General features: G+C 48.2%; 1 protein-coding gene across 2 annotated transcripts in view; it reads left to right on the top strand.

Moving 5' to 3' along the window:
* Positions 1-663: 663 nt before the first annotated feature.
* LOC146863521 (uncharacterized) overlaps positions 664-20,396 on the top strand; it is a 120,162-nt gene continuing 100,429 nt past the window's right edge. For both annotated transcript variants that reach the window (XM_085642964.1, XM_085642963.1), the window contains exons 1-2: positions 664-918; positions 15,360-15,480. In XM_085642964.1, the coding sequence (XP_085499090.1) occupies positions 895-918; positions 15,360-15,480 (145 nt within the window). In that variant the 5' untranslated portion in view covers positions 664-894. The remainder of the gene's footprint in view (positions 919-15,359; positions 15,481-20,396) is intronic.

Genomic DNA, 20,396 nt, shown 5'->3' with positions numbered 1-20,396 from the left:
AAGGATGCTCTCGCGCAGGAGAGCTTGTGGGCATAGCTGCCACGTGCTGGTTAAAACCTGTGATATAAACATATAACAATAAAGCATTATAACAGTCGTGTACATACACTGCAGCAGGTCTTTCTCAGGGCCTGTGTCTGTGGACATACACTGCAGCGGGTGTTTCTCAGAGCCTGTGTAGTGTAAATACACTGCAGCTGCTGTTTCTCAGGGCCTGTGTCTTGGCATACACTGCAGCAGGTGTTTCTCAGGGCCTGTGTCTTGTACATACACTGCAGCAGGTGTTTCTCAGGGCCTGTGTCTTGGACATACACTGCAGAAGGTGTTTCTCAGGGTCTGTGTCTTAGACATACACTGCAGCGGGTGTTTCTCAGATCCTGTGTAGTGTAAATACACTGCAGCTGGTGTTTCTCAGGGCCTGTGTCTTGGCATACACTGCAGCTGATGTTTCTCAGGGCCTGTGTCTTGGACATACACTGCAGCAGGTCTTTCTCAGGGACTGTGTCTGTGGAAACACACTGTGGCAGGGGTTTCTTTGGGCTGGTGTCTTTGACATACTCCCAAGATGGCGGCCGCTCCGCGCTTTCACTGCTTCAACTGACAGTGACCGGTCTAGTTGTCCTCCAGTCTATCGGGTCCTAACGTTTTCCGGTCCCAGAGCAGGTGGGCCAGAGTGCACCGGAAGTGCATGACCCGGAAGTGCGTGCGGCCGCAGGGCCTGGAGAAAGGAGCTGTGCCGGCGGTTGTTCCCCGGCCCCGGTGCGCGCTGAGGGGCGGACGGAGGGGGCCGTCCGCGCCCCGCTGCCCCCTGGGAGAGGGATCAGCGCCTCCTCCCCCGGACGTCCCCTGCACCCGTGTCGGAGCCGCCTCCGCCTCCATGAGCGGGGGCCGAAGATGGCGGAAGAGGAGCCCCCCTCGGTAAGAGGCCACGGGGATCCTCCCGCCCGGGAGACGGTGTTCGTCGGGGCTCTGGAAGTGGGGAGCCCCTCTCTCGTGTGTACGAGGGGGGCAGGCAAGGGACCCCCGCCCGATGGGCAGTCACGGCCTCACCTCCCCCCGGGGTGGGTGGTGGTGGTCCAGGCCTGATGTGCAGCTCATGTCCAGTTTTTTTCCTTTGAATTCTGGGACTCGTGGTTTTGTTTATTCCTTTATAGAACCAGGACTACTTGTGTCCCAGAATGCACCTTTAAAGACACCTGGACTGGAGCAGCTCATCACGCACGGACCTGGGAAACTCGTCAGGGGTGGGGGCTGCTTGGACCTGGGAAACTCGTCAGGGGTAGGGGCTGCTTGCACAAGAGTCCCTCTGGCTTGGCGGGTGGGGGTACGAGAGCTTCATTAGAATTGTTTTTATTTATGAATTATCGACAAGAAACAAAGAAAAGCAACTATAGCAACCATCGTGACAGTACTGTTGGCAAACATTACAAATCAATGCATGTTTCTTGCTTCTTCAAGTCTGCCCTTGCTCATGAGGATGGGGAAGCGGCGATGACTCCTCAGCATATCTCCACAGTCAAAGACAGTTCGTGTCTTATCGGCACTAACACGTAAAATAAGTAATCCGGGCCTTGATATGTTTATTGAAACGTGCCAATTGCTTAAAGCAGACACAAAAACTCCGAAGTAGAATAGCGCAGGGTCTACCGAGGGTGTGAGGAAGATATGGAGTAGAGTGTGTTGGAACACTACAACGGACCCAGCTCGTATAAAATCATTTGTCCCCAAAACTTCCCAGAATGTGGCCCAAACCTTTAAACGATCGATCCTTCGTGGTCATCCTGAAACATTGTTCCCAGAGCAGTACCCAATGCCTGGAACTGTGCTGTTTTCCTCGCGTTTCATTAGCTGGGTTCAAATGTTTCAACATGCCTTAATCATCAACCGACAATACCTTAATGACAAAGACTCCCACTGTCCCCTTTGTGCTTATCAAGGCCCACGTCTGTCTATTTCTACAACGGAAAGATCATGATTCAAGGCTTCCTCTCCAACCTGGAACTATTTGAGCTCCTGCTCCTCTCCCAATTGCTGTTCCAAGCTACAAGTCCTCCTTCCTTGCCCACTGCAGATAGCCCCTCTGACCTCTCTTCCTCTGATTGCCAACTTTACTTTAGTCTCCCCGCATCACTTTACTTTAGTCTCCCCGCATCCAGAATCATATACTGTCTCTCAGTTCCTGAACCCTAGTTCTCATACTATAGTTTCCTCTTTTTCTCTCACTGCCGCCTTCCCCATCCTTTTGTAACTTACCCAACGCTTCTCTTGCTACAGTCTCTCAAGGCAGCCGGCTCTTGACATATGAGCCTCCCTCCTTTCATCTCTTCTCCCCCTCTGCAACTCTTAACAACCAAGAAATCTCTCTCTCTCTCTCTCTCTCTCTCGCTCTCGCTCTCTCTCTCTCCCCAGTCCAAGTCCTCCCACAGATATGCAAACTCAGAGGCCTCTACCTGATCACATACCTGAGTAATAGTTCGTCTGTCTCACAAGCTCATAGTTGGGAGGTACTCACACCCTCCGACCCACCTCACAGAGGATCTCACAAACACAGCATTTGCCCTAGGTCTAGTCCACTCTGACTCCATGCTTTTCAGCGCCTTAAACACCCTCTCGAACATCATGAATCTCTTCCCATAGATCATAACCCACTATCCACAAAAAAACTCAAAATTTGATACCTTTCTTACTAAGATCAGAACTTGTGGCACCTCTAGCTACCCTGCCCACACAGAACAACGTACTCTGTGTTCAGAGGAAACTGATTCGTTATTGGCTGATTACCAAGTGTCTGCATGCAAAAAGAAACTGTCCTCGACCCCTCCTATTCCCCAGCCACCCCTGCTGAAGCCAAAAGCAGTATACAGTCCATGAACCCCAGAATATTCCCGTCTGGATGGGGCTCTATTGTACTAGACTCCATATAAGAAGAGCTAATTATGGCAGTCTTATTGAAATAACTTTAGCACCCATGTCATACACCTATTCAATCACTGCTTGTCTATAATGACTGCTCCTTAGCTGTAGGTCCGCAGTACAACACAAGACCGAGACTGCAAACTCCATCATTGGCATGAACCTGGACAATAGTGGCAGTTGTGGTTCGGTGGGATTTCTCAACCTGTCTTGCACATAATTCCCCCTAAATATGGTATCACATGGTCTGATAATGGTGGTAAAATTGCGATAATAAACAAAACATACATGCTTTGCAATTTGCCCAGAGCAGATGTTTGCCCCACTTACTAATACCTCAAAATAGTCATTGAATCTTCAGCTACTGAATGCAACAGACCCCACATCATCTGCCGCCGACACAGTGATAAAACATTTGCAGAACATGGAATCAACTTTATCACGTCACATCTTATACTGTTCAACCGCTAGCATGTATTCCTGGGTGAATTCATCCTCTACTAGGGTGATACCCCCACCCTAAATGCCTGGCCTGGCTACCATCAAATTCCTTTTTAACTGTTCTTGTCCATCCAGTAACCTATGGCCCAAATAAAAGGCATAACATCTAAATTAGAGATACTAATATTATCAACCATGATGTTCTAGAGGCATGCTTGGCACCTTCTGGAGAATGCGAAGGCATACATTCCATAACCAACCAGTTTGGCAACAGTCTAATGGCTGCTTGAATGATGTATAAACCTTAATGAAGAAAGGCAACACATCATACTTATCAAACGTTCCTGGTGCCAAAATTCTTCTAGGAGAAATCTTGAACACCTTCATAGCTCAAGACGAGCATACAAATTCTTCTTTGAAGCCAAATCGGAATCTATTTGGTCTCAGAATGAATGTGTCAAAATTGGACCCAAAAAGCTTTGAGGTTGATAAAGCCCAGAACTATTCCAGATACACCTGAGCCAATAAGAAGTGTGAAGAATATGCCTACTTTTGACATAAAAAACAAAAACATTGAAGCTGGGCTTGCTTCAAAGCCCACCAATCCTTTGAGAACCTTTGTCAGGAAATCACCTAACAACTGGTCTGTATTCAGTGACATCTTTTAGCCAGAGCTTTGTAACATTCTCTCCAATCCCAATCACTTCCTTCTTTCTCCACCCTTTTATCTGGCTAAGAGGTGCAGAATGTTTCCGTGCCTTACTCTTTCTGTACACGAGGGAATGTTTCCTGCTTAGTCGAGTATTTATGCTTCTTTAATAAAAATGTTGGTCCTGAAGACCTCAACAACTACTATCCTATCTCAGGACGTATGTTTCTAGCCAAAATGTGTGACAGCTGTGTCATCGTGTAAATACATCTATTCATAAAGGATAACTAGCTACTTGATAAGATCCAATCCGGGTCCATGGGCGGTCGGAGTACGAAGAAACCCTATCAATAACAGCTGCCACATTCCATCTCATGGATAGTGGTGACTCGTGCCTTCTTGTCTTTTTTGATGTCTCTGCAGCTTTCGATAGTCTATGAAATTCTTATTCAAATTAAAATGGTTCACATGTTGCCTAGCAAAACACTCCCAATTGGTGAATGCTGATCATCATTCTTTGCTACACAATATACTCATTTCTCAAGGGGTCCTCAAAGATCTGTTATCCACCACTATATTCAATCTCCTTCTTAACCCACTTGGTGCTCCATTTAAAGAGTCTGGCATTTCATACTACCATTGCTGAGTTATACTTAAGTTTCACCGTCAACTGACGCATCCCACCTGGACTCTATGGACAAAATTAATTTCTGGCCGATAACGCCCCATCTCAAGGTGAATCCACACATGGCTAAGCTCCTTTTAGCCACAGTCGTCCTCTTTGCCATTCAAGAGTGGCTGTGCTCCACTAATATCCCTGACTGCTCTTTGATGGCTTGGAATGCAAAATCTCCCAGGTTCACGCTGGATAGTAAGCTGCATTTCTCCTACCACAAAAATTTTGCAAAAAATCTAAATATTTGGCAAAGTAACTTAAGCTTTTTGATGGTGATCACCATTAGTTTGTATTGTTAATGCATGTAAAAACCACTTTGGTCACTTTTCATTTTTTGTCACCATTGTATAAATTCTTTTTGTTTGTTGTGTATATTGGATGTATGTCATGTTCTGTAAAATCTATTCTTTGAAAAACAATGATGTTTTCAATATATTAACATTATTCAATTTAGTTGTGTTCTTTGTATTTTTTGGTTTATTTAAACAGGGTTGTTGTTCATAGAATCATAAATTGCAGTCCTACCTCTGTGAGGACCAACGTAATAAAGATATTCATTTTTGCTGTGGCAGAACCACTGCTCATATACAGCACCAATGTCAAAGGGCCGGTTACTTCTCGAAGTCCCAACCTTTAGGAAAATGCATACATTAAACCAGTCCTTCTCAGACCGCCGCCCAAAATTAGGAACTTAATTCTCCCTGAAATCTGGACTCTTTCTTCACATCCATCGTTCTAAAAACAGCTTAAACATCTCCTGGCGGAATTCTTTTCGATCATCCTTCCTGCCTTAGTCTGACGGAATCTCGGGTGCATAAATAGCGCATGGCTTAATTACCTCAATTTCTACTTGTGCCCACCTCCGTGCCGTAGAGAGAGCTAGAACCTCTAGAAGGCGAAGGGGCACCGCATGAGATGGGTTGCGAACAGACTAGGTATTGGCATTTCGTACAGTTGGTGAGCTTTCTGAGAGAAAAGAGTGGCACTGCTGTCGGACACTTCCTCTGAGACTTGTCTCGTTTTTCAAATTGTCAAGGATCATTTGATGTTCAACTGTATCAAAAAGTTTGGTTGGATCTAGTAAGAATAGGAGGCAGGGGTGGTCTTCATTGAAGGTGCGGAGAGTGTCAGCGAGTGCTTCAGATTCTGCGCAGTGACATGCCTTAAATTGAGACCGAAAAATACCCGGTAGGTCATTCTCTTGGATGTGCTTTCTCAGCTCAGAGGATCTATTTTTTAGTAACCATGACCCGAATAGGCAGTCTTGTGATCCGGTGCCAGTTTTCCACGTTTGAGGGGTCCAGTTTATTTATTTATTTGGGAGGGGTTTTACATGGACAGATTTGAGGTAGCTAGTTTCACTGCCATTCCTCATTGATGACGTGAGGCTCAGGGGGCTGGCAGGAGCATTGTCAGTGGAGAGAATATAACATACTAGAGACCACAGGGGTATGTGTGACAGAGGTTGTAGGGTAACAAGCAGAGCTGCTAAGCAGTTGTCACGTTTTAAACCTGCCTTTTACTACATAGCAAGATGCATTCTGTAACTTATCGTTTGTTTCTCCCTAAACATTTATTCATTTTAGTTATGTAGGTGGACATTCTGAAATGGAGAACTACATATGTGTTCAGCCGTTTTGTTTATTTATGCATTTTTATATAGCGTGGACTTTACCCGAAGGAGTCAGAGCGCTTTAGAATAGGACCAGTTACGTTACATGAGGAGAATGTTACAAAAGTACATATTACAGAGGCAAAGGAGATACAAGAAGAGGTATAATACAGCAATAGATGAGTCACTCCCAAACACACTAGGATGACCCCTGTACAGGCAAAGAATACAAATTTACAATAGTGAAAGAGCTTCCTTGGGGGGCTTGAAAGGGCGTGTATTAGTTCTGGAAGTGTCTCTGGAAGAGAAGAGATTTGAGGTCAGTTTTGAAGGTCCGGGTAGAGGTGGTGGTACGGAGTAGTGGCGGAAGCGAGTTCCAGATTCTCACAGCATTGCCTGAGCAGGATTGAGCCATCGATCTTTCCCTTTTAAAAGTGGGGGGCTCAAGCAGTAGTTTTTCCGCATTACGAGACGGTCTAGAGCCTCCAGAGATTTTCAGTTTATTCGCCAGGTAGCGAGGGGACGAGGTGTGTAAGGCTTTGTGGGTGATACAGGCAGTTTTGTAGATTGATCTTGCCTCAATGGGAAGCCAACGGAGGGAAGACAACAAGAGTGTGATGTGGTCATTTCTTTTGGCCCCAAAAATAAAACGAGCCGCTGAATGGATGTTTAAGATGTGCTTAGGTTTGAGTGAATGTGCAGTAGATTACCAGGTGGCTCTGTGTCATCAGGAGCACCATTTTCAAGTGGTTGTCTTTCTTTTAAGAGCTTGTTGAATTGTGGCAAATCTTCCGTTGATTCATTGCACCAGATCACTTGAAAACGGTGATTTGTGAAAGGTGAGCTCATAACTTGGATGTTGGTTCAGTGATCACATGGTATCATCTGGTGACTTTATCATAAAGGTAATAGTGCAGCTATAGAAACAAGCATTGGCCATGCTCCAGGGAAGGGCCAGCACATGAAGCGGGAATGAATATGGCACGCACTGACCAAAGAGAAGCAAGGAAGTGAGGGACGATGAAGCCAACTAGTGGAAAGGGATGGGCAGGCTCAAAGCCTACTGTAAACGAACAATGTCCGCAAGTGACCGCGCATGCGCTGTCTACAACAAGACCTAAGAACAGCTTGTTCAGTTGTACTGTAGGATAAAATAAAATTTAAAATGATAAACCAGAAGCACCGAGTCACGCTCTCATGGGGAGAAAAGATGTTATGTTCTAGGGGTTCTGCAGAGTTTATCACCAGAGTTTGATATTTTCAAGTTCTGTCCTTCCTGCTGAGCAGCTGTTTAGTCATCTTAACCTCCACTGGATTAAGATCCAGGAGATTGTGTAGTTCTAGGGTACCCGGTGACCATATGAGTCAGCAAACCTTTATAGTTCATTGCGCCATGGGAACCACACCAGAATACAACAGTACATTCAGCACTCTAAAGAAAGAACTGAAACTCTTCTGGGGATGGACATGAGGTAACGGGTGTTTCCATCAAGGCAGCTGGCCTGTAAATTGGCTTCTAAGTTTTTGTACACTTCCCTTTTGGTAAAATTAGCCATATTAGATACTATTGCTCCAAAGTAAAATTACTTCATTATGAACACAAGATTTTTATGACATGCTATATATTGCGTATTCTCTTATTTTTTTTATGAACAAAAACCCAGTGCCTTGTATACTAAAAATGAGAAACTTGGCATTGCTTCCGTTTGTAAGGACCCTTTCCTACTGGGAACCGGGCCTCGTGTTTAATTAGCTATGATAGTGAATTAAAACTATGGATCAGCCAGTGGTTGCACCGCAAGAATCTGCGGGCACATTCATGTGGGTGCTGGGATCTTGATTGGGTCAGTACTTGCAAGCATTTATCTGGCTGCGTGTGTGATTGGGAAAGAATATCTGTTTGTGCATCTGGATACAGATATGGGTGAACTGACAGAGGGCAGACCTAAGGTGCGAGACAAGAAGTACCTCTGATGCCTGCAGCCTAGCATGAAGTATTCTCCAGAAGAAGAGTCAAGAACCGTAGTGACCCAGTAGCCAGACAGGTTAGCACCAGGTGGCCTAACCAGTCCCAGACTCTCTGTAGGTAAGCTGGCGCGTAGAAGAGGAGGAGGAGCAGTTCAGCCTGTATTTTTTTGGCTGCCTGTGAGCCTTAAGTTCGATGTAAGGGCTATATGTGGGTTCCCGCTCCACTGTTCGAGGAGATGGGCCCTGGCGTAGTCATTATGTACGGCGAGATGCCACGCTACTGCTACGGAGGTCTGGCCTGTCAGATTGTCCTTGGTGTTGTGGGAACGCAAGATGGCTAATCCCTCCCACCAGTTCACAGGACCCAGGCACTTATTTCACCACTTATCTGTCGGGGCACGATTTCCGAACAAAGGATACAAAACTTCAGGAGCGAAGAATATTCTCCACCCTCCCCTCAGGGCATGACCAGATTCGAAAAGACTCTCGACCACTGATCAACTGCCCCACGGGGAAGGAAGAGACAGCGTAGGACCACCAGGCTTCGGGGAGGGGCGACAAAGATGCAAGGCTGTCAGGAGTGCGTTTTTTCCTACAGAGATAAAAAAAAAACAGGTAAGTGAAGGGAGATGGTGGGAACCGCTAGTGTACCTTTCCTCCCGCCAATTATCCTATACTCCTCTACCCCCTACCGGTCCCCAGGATGTGTGCTTTCTCAGACTCACCAGGGCGTTGAGTAGTTAAAACTATCTTCGTAAGGAACAGGAAACTGGAGGATACTCGAGAACAAGGAATTCCACACAGGCAAAAGTCAACAAACCTCGAGGGGCATCGGCCCTATCCAACGTAGTCACAGGTTGTATCAATTGTTTTTCTTTGTGAATAAAGCACTCCAAGAAAACATGCACGCCAAGCACATGAATGTCACAGCTTCTGGGAATCTAATCCGCAACGGACTTACAGAGAGAAGGGTCCAGGAACGTCTTGATATGAGACGATGAAGATTAATTATTCCTCTCTCGTGGGACATAGAAAGCAAAGAGTTTGAAATCCTAGCGCTGTTTATCAATCAGGAAGCCGGGGGTGACAAGAAAGACCCGGACTGGAACGTGAGGGATTTTGGAGGTATGTGGAAAGGAACAAGGACGCTCTTAACCTCCGGAGACTCCAAGTAGGAAGTCGCTGGTCCGCGGGGCTGCGGAGGAACGATGTTGTATCAGGAACGTGAACGAATGCGGGTAATGGAAACAGGCAACAGGAAGAAACTGAATCCGAGCAGGAAGGCAGCAACTCGCTGCCTGACGAACTTCAACTGCAATCACAGGTCCGACGCACAGCTGAAAGGGGCGTGGTCCATCCAGAAGGAGGGATTGTCAAGCACCGACTTAACGTAGTGTGCTGCTATATATCCGCCTCTTGCACCAGGTGATATCTGCTAATGCAAACACCCTCCTCCCACTTCCCACTGCTTTCTGGGTAATGTAGTGTTTCTGATGAACCCGGGTCCGGGACCGAGTACTAAAGTGTAACAGTTCCCCCCCCCGCAAAGATCTCCCCACTGGTCTGGGTTTGCTGGGGTTCAGAGCGTGGAATCTTCTGACTAGAGTAGGGGCATGTACTTGTGCAGCTGGCTCCCATGTTCTGTCGTCAGGGCTATAGCCTACCCTTATCAACTAAATATTGTAGTTTTCCTTGCACCCTTCTGGAGTCTACAATCCGCCTGACTTCATACTCTTCTTCTCCGTCAATGAGAAGCGGAGGGGGAGGGGGTTCTGAGCAAGAGGGCATTACATAAGGTTTCAGCAAAGAAGAGTGGAACACCGGGTGGATCTTAATTTCCTCAGGGAGTTCTAACTTAATGGCCACGGGATTGATTACTTGTTTCACCTCATAAGGCCCTATATATCTAGGTTGCAACTTACGGGGTCCTGGCATTCGCAGGTTCTTTGTGGCTAACCAGACCTGATCACCTTCTTGATACTCGGGAGCTGCTCTTCTATGGTTGTCTGCGTGGGTCTTCATTCTGTCTTTAGCCTTAGTGAGTTCTTGTATGGCTTGTTCCCATATCTGTGTTAGAAAAGCATGATGTTCTGCTACTGCAGGGAAATGAGCTACGTTAGGGTGAAGAGACACCGGCAAGAACCTGGGATGATAGCCATAAGAAAAGAAAAAGGGAGAAATTTTAGAGGCAGAGTGAGTGGTGTTATTATAGGCAAATTCTGCCAGTGGAAGTGCCTGTACCCAATCCCCTGTAACAGTACTCAACAAGCACCTAAGATACTGTTCCAGTGTCTGATTGGTGCGTTCAGTTTGCCCATCTGTTTGCGGGTGATATGGCGAGGATAAGCGATGATCTAAGTGAAGAGCTAAACATATGCCCTGCCAGAATTTGGAAAAAATTGAGGGCCCCTGTCTGAGACAATGACTGAGGGCAGTCCATGCAACCGCACCACCTGCATGATAAACGTCTCTATTAAGTCTTTAGCTGAGGGGAGTTTTTTGAGTGGTATGAAATGGGCCATCTTGGTAAGCATATCCACTACAACAAGTATGGTCGTATAACCCTGAGAGCGGGGTAAATCAGTAATAAAATCCATACTGATGGATGACCAAGGACTTGAGGGAATAGGCAAGGGGTGTAGTAACCCTGAAGGGGCACCACGGAGAGCTTTCTGTCGAGCACAAACAGGACAAGCTTTAACATAGTCATGAATGCACAGAGACATGTTGGGCCACCAAAACCATCTTTTACACAACTGTAACGTCTTTTCACCCCCTGGATGTCCTGCTAGAGGGAGAGCATGACACCATTGGATAATTTCATTCTGTAACTCCATAGAGGGAACATACAACAATCCTGCATGATAAAAGAGAGAATTTTCAATCTTATTCAAAGGGTCTAGTACCCACTCCTTTTCATTGATATCAGTGTAAGCATTCACTAATTTATCAAAAAAAGGAGTAATTGCTTCTTCTTTAGTTTCACCAACCGCTACAATCTTGTGGGCGGGTATCAAAGGCACAGTCTCTTCTAGGGTGTGTTTTGCTCCCTTGCCTAGGCGAGATAAGGCATCGGCTCTGCCTTGTTTTACCCCAGGTCTGAAATTGATGACAAAGTCGTACTCAGAAAAGAAAGATACCCATCGCATCTGGCGAGGTGTGAGTGCCTTTGCAGATCGAAAAAACTGCAAGTTCTTGTGGTCTGAATATATAGTGATGACATAAGGAGAACCTAGTAAATAATGCCTCCACTCTTGGAAAGCCAATTTAATCGCTAGGAGTTCTCTCTCCCCGATTGTATAGTTTTGTTCCGCGGGAGCCAGCGTCTTTGAGAAATAGGCTACGGGATGTAGTGTACCCGTCATCAGGTCTCTCTGCAATAATACTCCACCCACAGCATATTGGGAAGCATCAGCTTCAACGTAATAGGGTTGGCTTTCATCTGCGTGTCTCAAGATCGGGGCTGATACGAATCTGTCTTTCAATGCCTGGAAAGAGCCTTCCGCCTTGTCGTCCCAATGGAACACCACTCCCTTTTTTAGTAGTCTAGTAATGGGTGTTATGAGATCTGAGAAATGATCTATGAAGCGCCTATAAAAATTGGCGAAGCCCAGGAAGGATTGCACATCTTTGACTGACGAGGGACTGGCCCATTGTGTAATGGCAGAGATTTTTGATTGATCCATGTTAATGCCGTCTGGGGAAATCACGAATCCTAAGAAGTCTACTGTTTCTACGTGAAAAAGGCATTTCTCCAATTTGGCAAAGAGATGGTTGTCATGGAGTATCTGGAGTATCTTCTTCACGTGAGATACGTGTTCTTGTTTGTTCTGTGAATATACTAAAATATCATCTATGTAGACGATGAGACACACATCAAGGTATTCTCGGAGGATCTCGTTGATAAAAAATTGAAACGCTGCGGGAGCGTTGCAAAGGCCAAACGGCATTACGCAGTACTCGTAGAGTCCGAACTTTGTGCGAAATGCCGTCTTCCATTCATCACCCTCTTTCACTCGGATGAGATGGTAAGTGCCTCTCCGGTCCAATTTAGTGAATATTTTGGCCTTTCGCACTTGGTCCAAAAGGCCAGGAATTAGAGGGAGAGGATACTTGTTCTTTATAGTTACTTTGTTGAGGGCTCTGTAGTCCAGACACGCTCTCAAACCCCCTTCCCTCTTAGGTATAAAGAAAAAAGGGGAAGAGACGAGAGAGGTCGAGTGGCGATGAAACCCTTTTTTAACATGTCCTCCAAGTATTCTTGTAGATACTTGCTTTCAGGTTCGGTCAATGCATAGACTCGACTCACTGGTAACACTACACCAGGAATTAAATCAATGCGACAATCAAAAGGTCTATGAGGTGGAAGAGCTACCGCCTTGACCTCGTCAAACACCGCAGCATAGTCATGATATTCTGCAGGCAAAGTGGATGTATTGGAGTCCGCGAGGGCACACGTAACCGAGGTTGTGGTGGGTGTGGTATGCAGGTAACAATGTTGTATGCAGTAAGGAGACCTAAGCGTAACTCTCCTCGTTACCCAATCAATATGCGGGTTATGTTTCTGAAGCCATGGCACTCCGACTATGGCACCAAAATTTGGAGCTGCGATTAAATCAAACTGGACCGTTTCTGTATGTCCGTTATCGCACACCATAACCATGGCTGGGGTGTGATAAGTGATTTTCCCTGAAGACAACTCAGTACCATCTACCTTCTTAACCGTCTCAGGCTGAGACTTGGGTATGAATTCTATCTCCAGAGTCCTTGCTAACGTAATGTCCAGGAAGTTACCGGTGGCCCCGGAATCCAACATGAGCGACAGCGTAGTCTTATCGGTAGAAGATAAAAACAGTACCACCGATAAGGTTAAGTGCGTGGGCGTAGTAGAGGAGGTATTCGCTAGAAAGTTAGAGACCAATGAGGGTGTAGGACTTGAAGAACTGGTCTCCTGTTTCTTCAAGTCAACTAGTTTTCCGCCTGTACGGAAGATCCTATCTTACCCACCACAGACATCGTACTAGTCTTTGGTTTAACTCAGTGGTTCCCAAAGTGTGCGCCGCGGCACCCCAGTGCGCCGTGATGAGAGGCCAGGGGCGCCGCGCCGCCGCACAGGATGTGGGTCATGGTAATTGCAGCCGCAGCGCAACACTCGTCTGTCCGTTGTCCGTGAAGGAGAAGGATTCTTTAACCGATGCCATTTGTCCGTAATTGCTTGACTCCGATGCTGTTGAGGTCGGGTGTAACAGACGCCGATTCAGTACCGAAGATCAGACCTGCGGGTAATGGAAACAGGCAACAGGAAGAAACTGAATCCGAGCAGGAAGGCAGCAACTCGCTGCCTGACGAACTTCAACTGCAATCACAGGTCCGACGCACAGCTGAAAGGGGCGTGGTCCATCCAGAAGGAGGGATTGTCAAGCACCGACTTAACATAGTGTGCTGCTATATATCTGCCTCTTTCACCAGGTGATATCTGCTAATGCACACACCCTCCTCCCGCTTCCCACTGCTTTCTGGGTAATGTAGTGTTTCTGATGAACCCGGGACCGAGTACTAAAGTGTAACATTATCGTTCTCCCCCTTAAGGTAAAGTGAGATATTCTCCATGGCATTGTGGAAGTGCCCCATACTCAAGTGAAAAAGCTGCATTTAGAAAGGATTTCGATGCAGTGGCAACATTTAATGATTCTAGAGGGCTTTTATCTGAACAGTATGAAGTTCCTGCTTACTTGGTGCTTTAGAAATGCCCAGTGATCACTTGTCATGTGACATTCAGAAACACATGTCCTTTAATACAAGTATATAAACAGGGACAGACCTGTTTAATATCCACATTTGTAAAGCGCAAACAATCACCCGTAAGGGTCTCTAGGCGCTGGGGGCCGTCAGGAAGATTAAGCAAGCTATTGCCCAGAGTCACATGGTGCTGGGCTAATCAGGCGCCGGGGATCGAACCGTGATCCCCAGATTCCGGTGTCAGTCGCCCTGGCTGCGGCGCCACATCTTTCCGCTGTTGGGCCTGTTCAGCTCAGGCTAAACATGCACTTGCTAATGACACAGTACACTGCACGGTGTAGCGTTCTGCCCCTTCAGCAGTCTACTACTCTCCCTGCACCAAATTCAATGTTAATGGCCTTGGATGGTCCTGGGATGCATAAAGGAATCTGACTGCATTCACTGGCTGGATGGAGACTAACTTGTGCTGGCAGTGGTGAGTAAACTGTATTACAGTTTGGGATGATGAGGAGTGAAACTAAGAACTTGGTGGGCAAGGTAACAAAGTCACAGATGGAAGGGAAAGAAATGATCACCCCAGTCAGGTGGTAAGAACAGCAGCGGGGCAGTGAGAGCTTCAGTGTTCCATGTTCATGATTGCAACCATACTTATCAGACTCATAGTGGACTCCCTACGAAGTAACTTTAGCATGCCCCCTCTGCCAGCTGGAGTGGAGACAAATTGCCATTGGAAAAAAAAGGTGAATCAATCGTGCAGTCTTGATTGTTCAGGATTGACATCAAGTGCATCTAGAAGCAAGTGAGTGCTCTAATTTAGGGCCACTGGAATTATGCAGCAGGGGAGGGCCAAACCATGCAGCAGTGTTTATTAAATTATCCGGCAAGTACATGTAAATTAAGCAGCATCATGCAGCATATCTTGTGATGGTGTTTATTCATTCTATTGTAATTTTTACCTGGGTTATAGAGGTCTTTGCGAAGGTTTCACCTCATTAGTTCCAGATTAATACCCAGATACCCAACAAGCAGCAGAAAGGGGACCAGTGAACTTCTGTAAATGGCCTTTCCCCGTGCGGCAAAACACGCCACTGCAGCTTGAGTATCTTGATTCGTTGGAGCAAGAAACGGAAGTTCTTTTGTGAAAATCTGCAAATTATGCAGCAGATGATTGGTGTGGCAAATCCATAATTGCACAGAAAATACTACGGCTGCAAAATTGCATAATTCCAGTGGTGGTACTGTAATGGATGTGTTGCTACGTATGCACAAATACTAGGTAGAGAGAGTCAAACTCTTTGGTCTTGTGCACATCATTAAGATTTAAAACCACTGTGGCTAAACAATGGCCGATCTTGTTCCAGGTGCCGGAGGGATCAGCACAACAAGTCGTCTACTTCTATGTGGGCGAAGACCTAGATGATTGGCAGAAGGTATTCCAGCAGAACCAGGTTGAGGAGAGCCATTCGCCGATGATGATCTATGGTAAAGTAATTTTCTGTTCTACTGTGTCTTACTGTGCAGTGCTTGTCAATTAATTTTGGACTTCCTCAACCCATGCATGCTCTTACCACAGCATCGGTTTTGAATCTTGGAGAAGCACCACCACCAAGATATTATACACACGTTTTGAATCTATGCTTTGCAGTGACTGAGAGGTCACCCAAAAACAAGTAGCCACAAGTATCAACAAGCATTGGCATAGCCAATAGGTCTCGCCTTAGGGACCTTATAAGTGTTTAGCCATGCAACAGTTGCATAACTAAATACTTATAAGGTCCCAAAAGTGAGACCTATCGGCCATGCAAAGCGGCCGTGAGGCCGCGAAAGTAAAAGTGATCGTGATCAAACATCAAAGCGGCCGCTAAAGTGAAAGTACTTGCGGTAAATCGCGGCGCGCGCGTCCGCGCACATGCACTGTAGCTCTAGGCTGGCCTGGTAGCACTTTTTGGAGCCCTCTCAATAAGTCTCACCAGACCAGCGCATGCGCTGGGTCAGGCGAGACCTAAAAATGGAGGACCTATGTCTGATATCTACTGTTGTCTCGTGGCTGGGACAGAGTGCAGAGTCTGCCCCTAAAATTTGTTTCCAAAGTATGGATGAGTTAGGCCAAGCTCTGGAACGCACTAACATATTTGTTACTCATTAGAAACACTAATCCCATGGAAGGCTGGGTTTCTACATCTGCAGACTAAGAGAAGTAATTAACAGAATGGTTTAGTAGATCAGTCATGGGAAATGGGGCCATGTGTTACTTAACTTTGATGTTTGACATGCGTTGGGATGAAAATGTTTCTTTATTCTTGTGTACTTGATGGTTACAAAATAATATTTTTTGAGCACGTCCATCTTGAGATTGTAGTATTGGGTCACGGTAAACAATGTGAGTAAACTCCTCCCAGTGACTCTCCAGTAGACCACATTGCTTCCTGTTGCCGAAGTTGATCAGAATATAGCCATAACCGCAGGCATTGGAAATCATAAAAATGTTACCAGACGTGCAGCTCTAGTGACTAGAACAATCTTCTCAACCTAACTAATGCTCTTGACCCCATAAACTGGTCACAAAGTATGTGATCTCGGGCAAATATTTTATTACACTGAGCCGCCTTTTTTTCATTACCTCGTATAAGAGCCCTTCACATATGAGTTCAGCATGTCTGGTGAACAAAAAAATATTAGAATTAATAGACTAAACTTTTGTTCTTTATATAATGAAAATCCAGCCCAAGTATTGGGATATATGAGACCGCCCCCCCCCTAACCTGCCTCTTAGTTCACTAATAAGTGTCTTCAGGGCGGGGCAGGAATTTTTCTTAGTTCATGTTTAAAAACTCTCCCTTTTAATAAATATATTACTAAAGCGTGATGTGGTAGCACACTTGCATTTACAGTCGCACTTTCTATTAAAATACCCACAGAATTTCCTACTAACATGCAGTTTTACTGACAACACTATACGGGTACAAAAATATTGTTTATAAATCGGGTTTGTGCAAATATTTGTCATTTGTACATCACTAAGTGAAGTATTCTGAGTTGTTTGCTCCTATTAAAATCTTTTTCACCACTCTCCTGAATTACCAAAAAAGACATAATTACTGAGCTGTTTTGAAATATTTGTACCCAGGGGTGTGGACATTTAAAAAAATCTACTTGGCCAGGGGACAGAATGTTACACAAATCTACTTGTCCTGGAAAGGTAACTGCTTGCCCCACATACTCCATAAATCAATATGGTAGGTCTGCACGGAGAGACCCTGCACTGCAATCAGTGCAACATACTGTGCAATATCTATTTCAAGTGCAAGTCCAATTATGCAGTGCATGGTCATGCACTCTTAAATGCAACTGTTGTTCTGGCTGGCTGTACAGCATGTGTGCAGATGTGTGTGTGCACTGCACCCAATTATCAACTGTTTAGAGAGAGAGAGAGAGAGACGGGGAGCGAGAGAGACGGGGAGCGAGAGAGAGAGACGGGGGGAGAGAGAGAGAGACGGGGAGAGAGAGAGAGAGAGAGAGAGAGCGAGACGGGGGGAGAGAGAGAGAGAGACGGGAGCGAGAGAGAGAGACGGGAGAGAGACGGGGGGGAGAGAGAGAGAGACGGGGGGGAGAGAGAGAGACGGGGGGGAGAGAGAGACGGGGGGGAGAGAGAGAGACGGGGGGGAGAGAGAGAGACGGGGGGAGAGAGAGAGAGACGGGGGAGAGAGAGAGAGACGGGGGAGAGAGAGAGAGACGGGGGAGAGAGGGGGAGAGAGAGAGAGAGACGGGGGAGAGAGAGAGAGAGACGGGGGGAGAGAGAGAGAGAGACGGGGGAGAGAGAGAGAGAGACGGGGGAGAGAGAGAGAGAGAGACGGGGGGAGAGAGAGAGAGAGAGACGGGGGGAGAGAGAGAGAGAGAGACGGGGGGAGAGAGAGAGAGAGAGACGGGGGGAGAGAGAGAGAGAGAGACGGGGGAGAGAGAGAGAGAGAGACGTGGGGGAGAGAGAGAGAGAGAGACGGGGGGGAGAGAGAGAGAGAGAGACGGGGGGAGAGAGAGAGAGAGACAGGGGAGAGAGAGAGAGAGAGAGAGACGGGGAGAGAGAGAGAGACGGGGGGAGAGAGAGAGAGAGAGAGAGACGGGGAGCGAGAGAGACGGGGGGGGAGGAGAGAGAGAGAGACGGAGGGGAGAGAGAGAGAGAGACGGAGGGGAGAGAGAGAGAGAGACGGGGGGAGAGAGAGAGAGAGACGGGGGGGAGAGAGAGAGAGACGGGGAGAGAAGAGAGAGACGGGGGGGGAGAGAGAGAGAGAGAGAGACGAGAGAGAGAGACGGGAGAGAGAGAGACGGGAGAGAGAGAGACGGGGGAGAGAGAGAGAGAGACGGGGAGAGAGAGAGAGAGACGGGGGGAGAGAGAGAGAGACGGGGGGGAGAGAGAGAGAGAGAGAGAGACGGGGGGAGAGAGAGAGAGAGAGACGGGGGGAGAGAGAGAGAGAGACGGGGGAGAGAGAGAGAGACGGGGGAGAGAGAGAGAGAGACGGGGGGAGAGAGAGAGAGAGAGACGGGGGGAGAGAGAGAGAGAGAGACGGGGAGAGAGAGAGAGACGGGGGGAGAGAGAGAGAGAGACGGGGGAGAGAGAGAGAGAGAGACGGGGGAGAGAGAGAGAGAGAGACGGGGGAGAGAGAGAGAGAGAGAGACGGGGGGAGGAGAGAGAGAGACGGGGGGAGAGAGAGAGAGAGACGGGGGGAGAGGAGAGAGAGACGGGGGGAGAGAGAGAGAGAGACGGGGGGAGAGAGAGAGAGGAGAGGGGGAGAGAGAGAGAGACGGGGGAGAGAGAGAGAGACGGGGGGAGAGAGAGAGAGAGACGGGGGGAGAGAGAGAGAGAGAGACGGGGGGAGAGAGAGAGAGACGGGGGGGAGAGAGAGAGAGAGAGACGGGGGGAGAGAGAGAGGAGAGACGGGGGAGAGAGAGAGAGAGAGACGGGGGAGAGAGAGAGAGAGAGACGGGGGAGAGGGAGAGAGAGGGAGGGAGAGAGAGAGAGACGGGAGGAGAGAGAGAGAGACGGGGAGAGAGAGAGAGAGAGAGACGGGGAGAGAGAGAGACGGGGAGCGAGAGAGAGAGAGACGGGGGAGAGAGAGGCGGGGAGGGAGAGAGAGAGAGACGGGGAGAGAGAGAGAGAGACGGGGGAGGGAGAGAGAGACGGGGGAGAGAGAGAGAGAGAGAGACGGGGGAGAGAGAGAGAGAGAGACGGGGGAGAGAGAGAGAGAGACGGGGGAGAGAGAGAGAGAGAGAGAGACGGGGGGAGAGAGAGAGAGAGAGACGGGGGAGAGAGAGAGAGAGACGGGAGAGAGAGAGAGACGGGGGAGAGAGAGAGAGAGAGGGGAGAGAGAGAGAGAGAGACGGGGGAGAGAGAGAGAGAGAGACGGGGGAGAGAGAGAGAGAGAGACGGGGAGAGAGAGAGAGAGAGACGGGGAGAGAGAGAGAGAGAGAGACGGGGGGAGAGAGAGAGAGACGGGGGGAGAGAGAGAGAGACAGGGGGGAGGGAGAGAGAGACGGGGGAGAGAGAGAGAGAGAGAGAGAGAGAGAGACGGGGAGAGAGAGAGAGAGAGAGACGGGGAGAGAGAGAGAGAGACGGGAGAGAGAGAGACGGGGGGGAGAGAGAGAGAGAGACGGGGGAGGAGAGAGGAGAGACGGGGGGAGAGAGAGAGAGACGGGGGGGAGAGAGAGAGAGACGGGGGGAGAGAGACGGGGGGGGGAGAGAGAGAGAGAGAGAGAGAGACGGGGGGAGAGAGAGAGAGAGAGACGGGGGGAGAGAGAGACGGGGGAGAGAGAGAGAGAGAGACGGGGAGAGAGAGAGAGAGAGACGGGGAGAGAGAGAGAGAGAGACGGGGAGAGAGAGAGAGAGAGACGGGGAGAGAGAGAGAGAGAGAGACGGGGGAGAGAGAGAGAGAGACGGGGAGAGAGAGACGGGGGGAGAGAGAGAGAGAGACGGGGAGAGAGAGAGAGAGACGGGAGGGGAGAGAGAGAGACGGGGAGAGAGAGAGAGAGACGGGGGAGAGAGAGAGAGGACGGGGAGAGAGAGAGGGAGAGGAGACGGGAGAGAGACGGGGAGAGAGAGAGAGAGAGACGGGAGAGAGACGGGGGGAGAGAGAGAGAGAGACGGGGGGAGAGAGAGAGAGAGAGACGGGGGAGGAGAGAGAGAGAGAGAGAGACGGGGGAGAGAGAGAGAGAGAGAGACGGGGGAGGAGAGGAGAGAGAGAGAGAGAGAGAGACGGGGGGGGGGAGAGAGAGAGAGAGAGACGGGGAGGGAGAGAGAGAGAGAGAGAGAGAGAGAGAGAGAGAGAGAGAGAGACGGGGGGGAGAGAGAGAGAGAGAGACGGGGGGGAGAGAGAGAGAGAGACGGGGGAGAGAGAGAGAGAGACGGG

This window comes from Triturus cristatus, chromosome 2_2 (genome assembly GCF_964204655.1).
Source record: "Triturus cristatus chromosome 2_2, aTriCri1.1, whole genome shotgun sequence".
NCBI lineage: Eukaryota > Metazoa > Chordata > Amphibia > Caudata > Salamandridae > Triturus > Triturus cristatus.
Note: the sequence above shows the minus strand (reverse complement) of the source record. Positions and strands in the feature narration are given on the sequence as shown.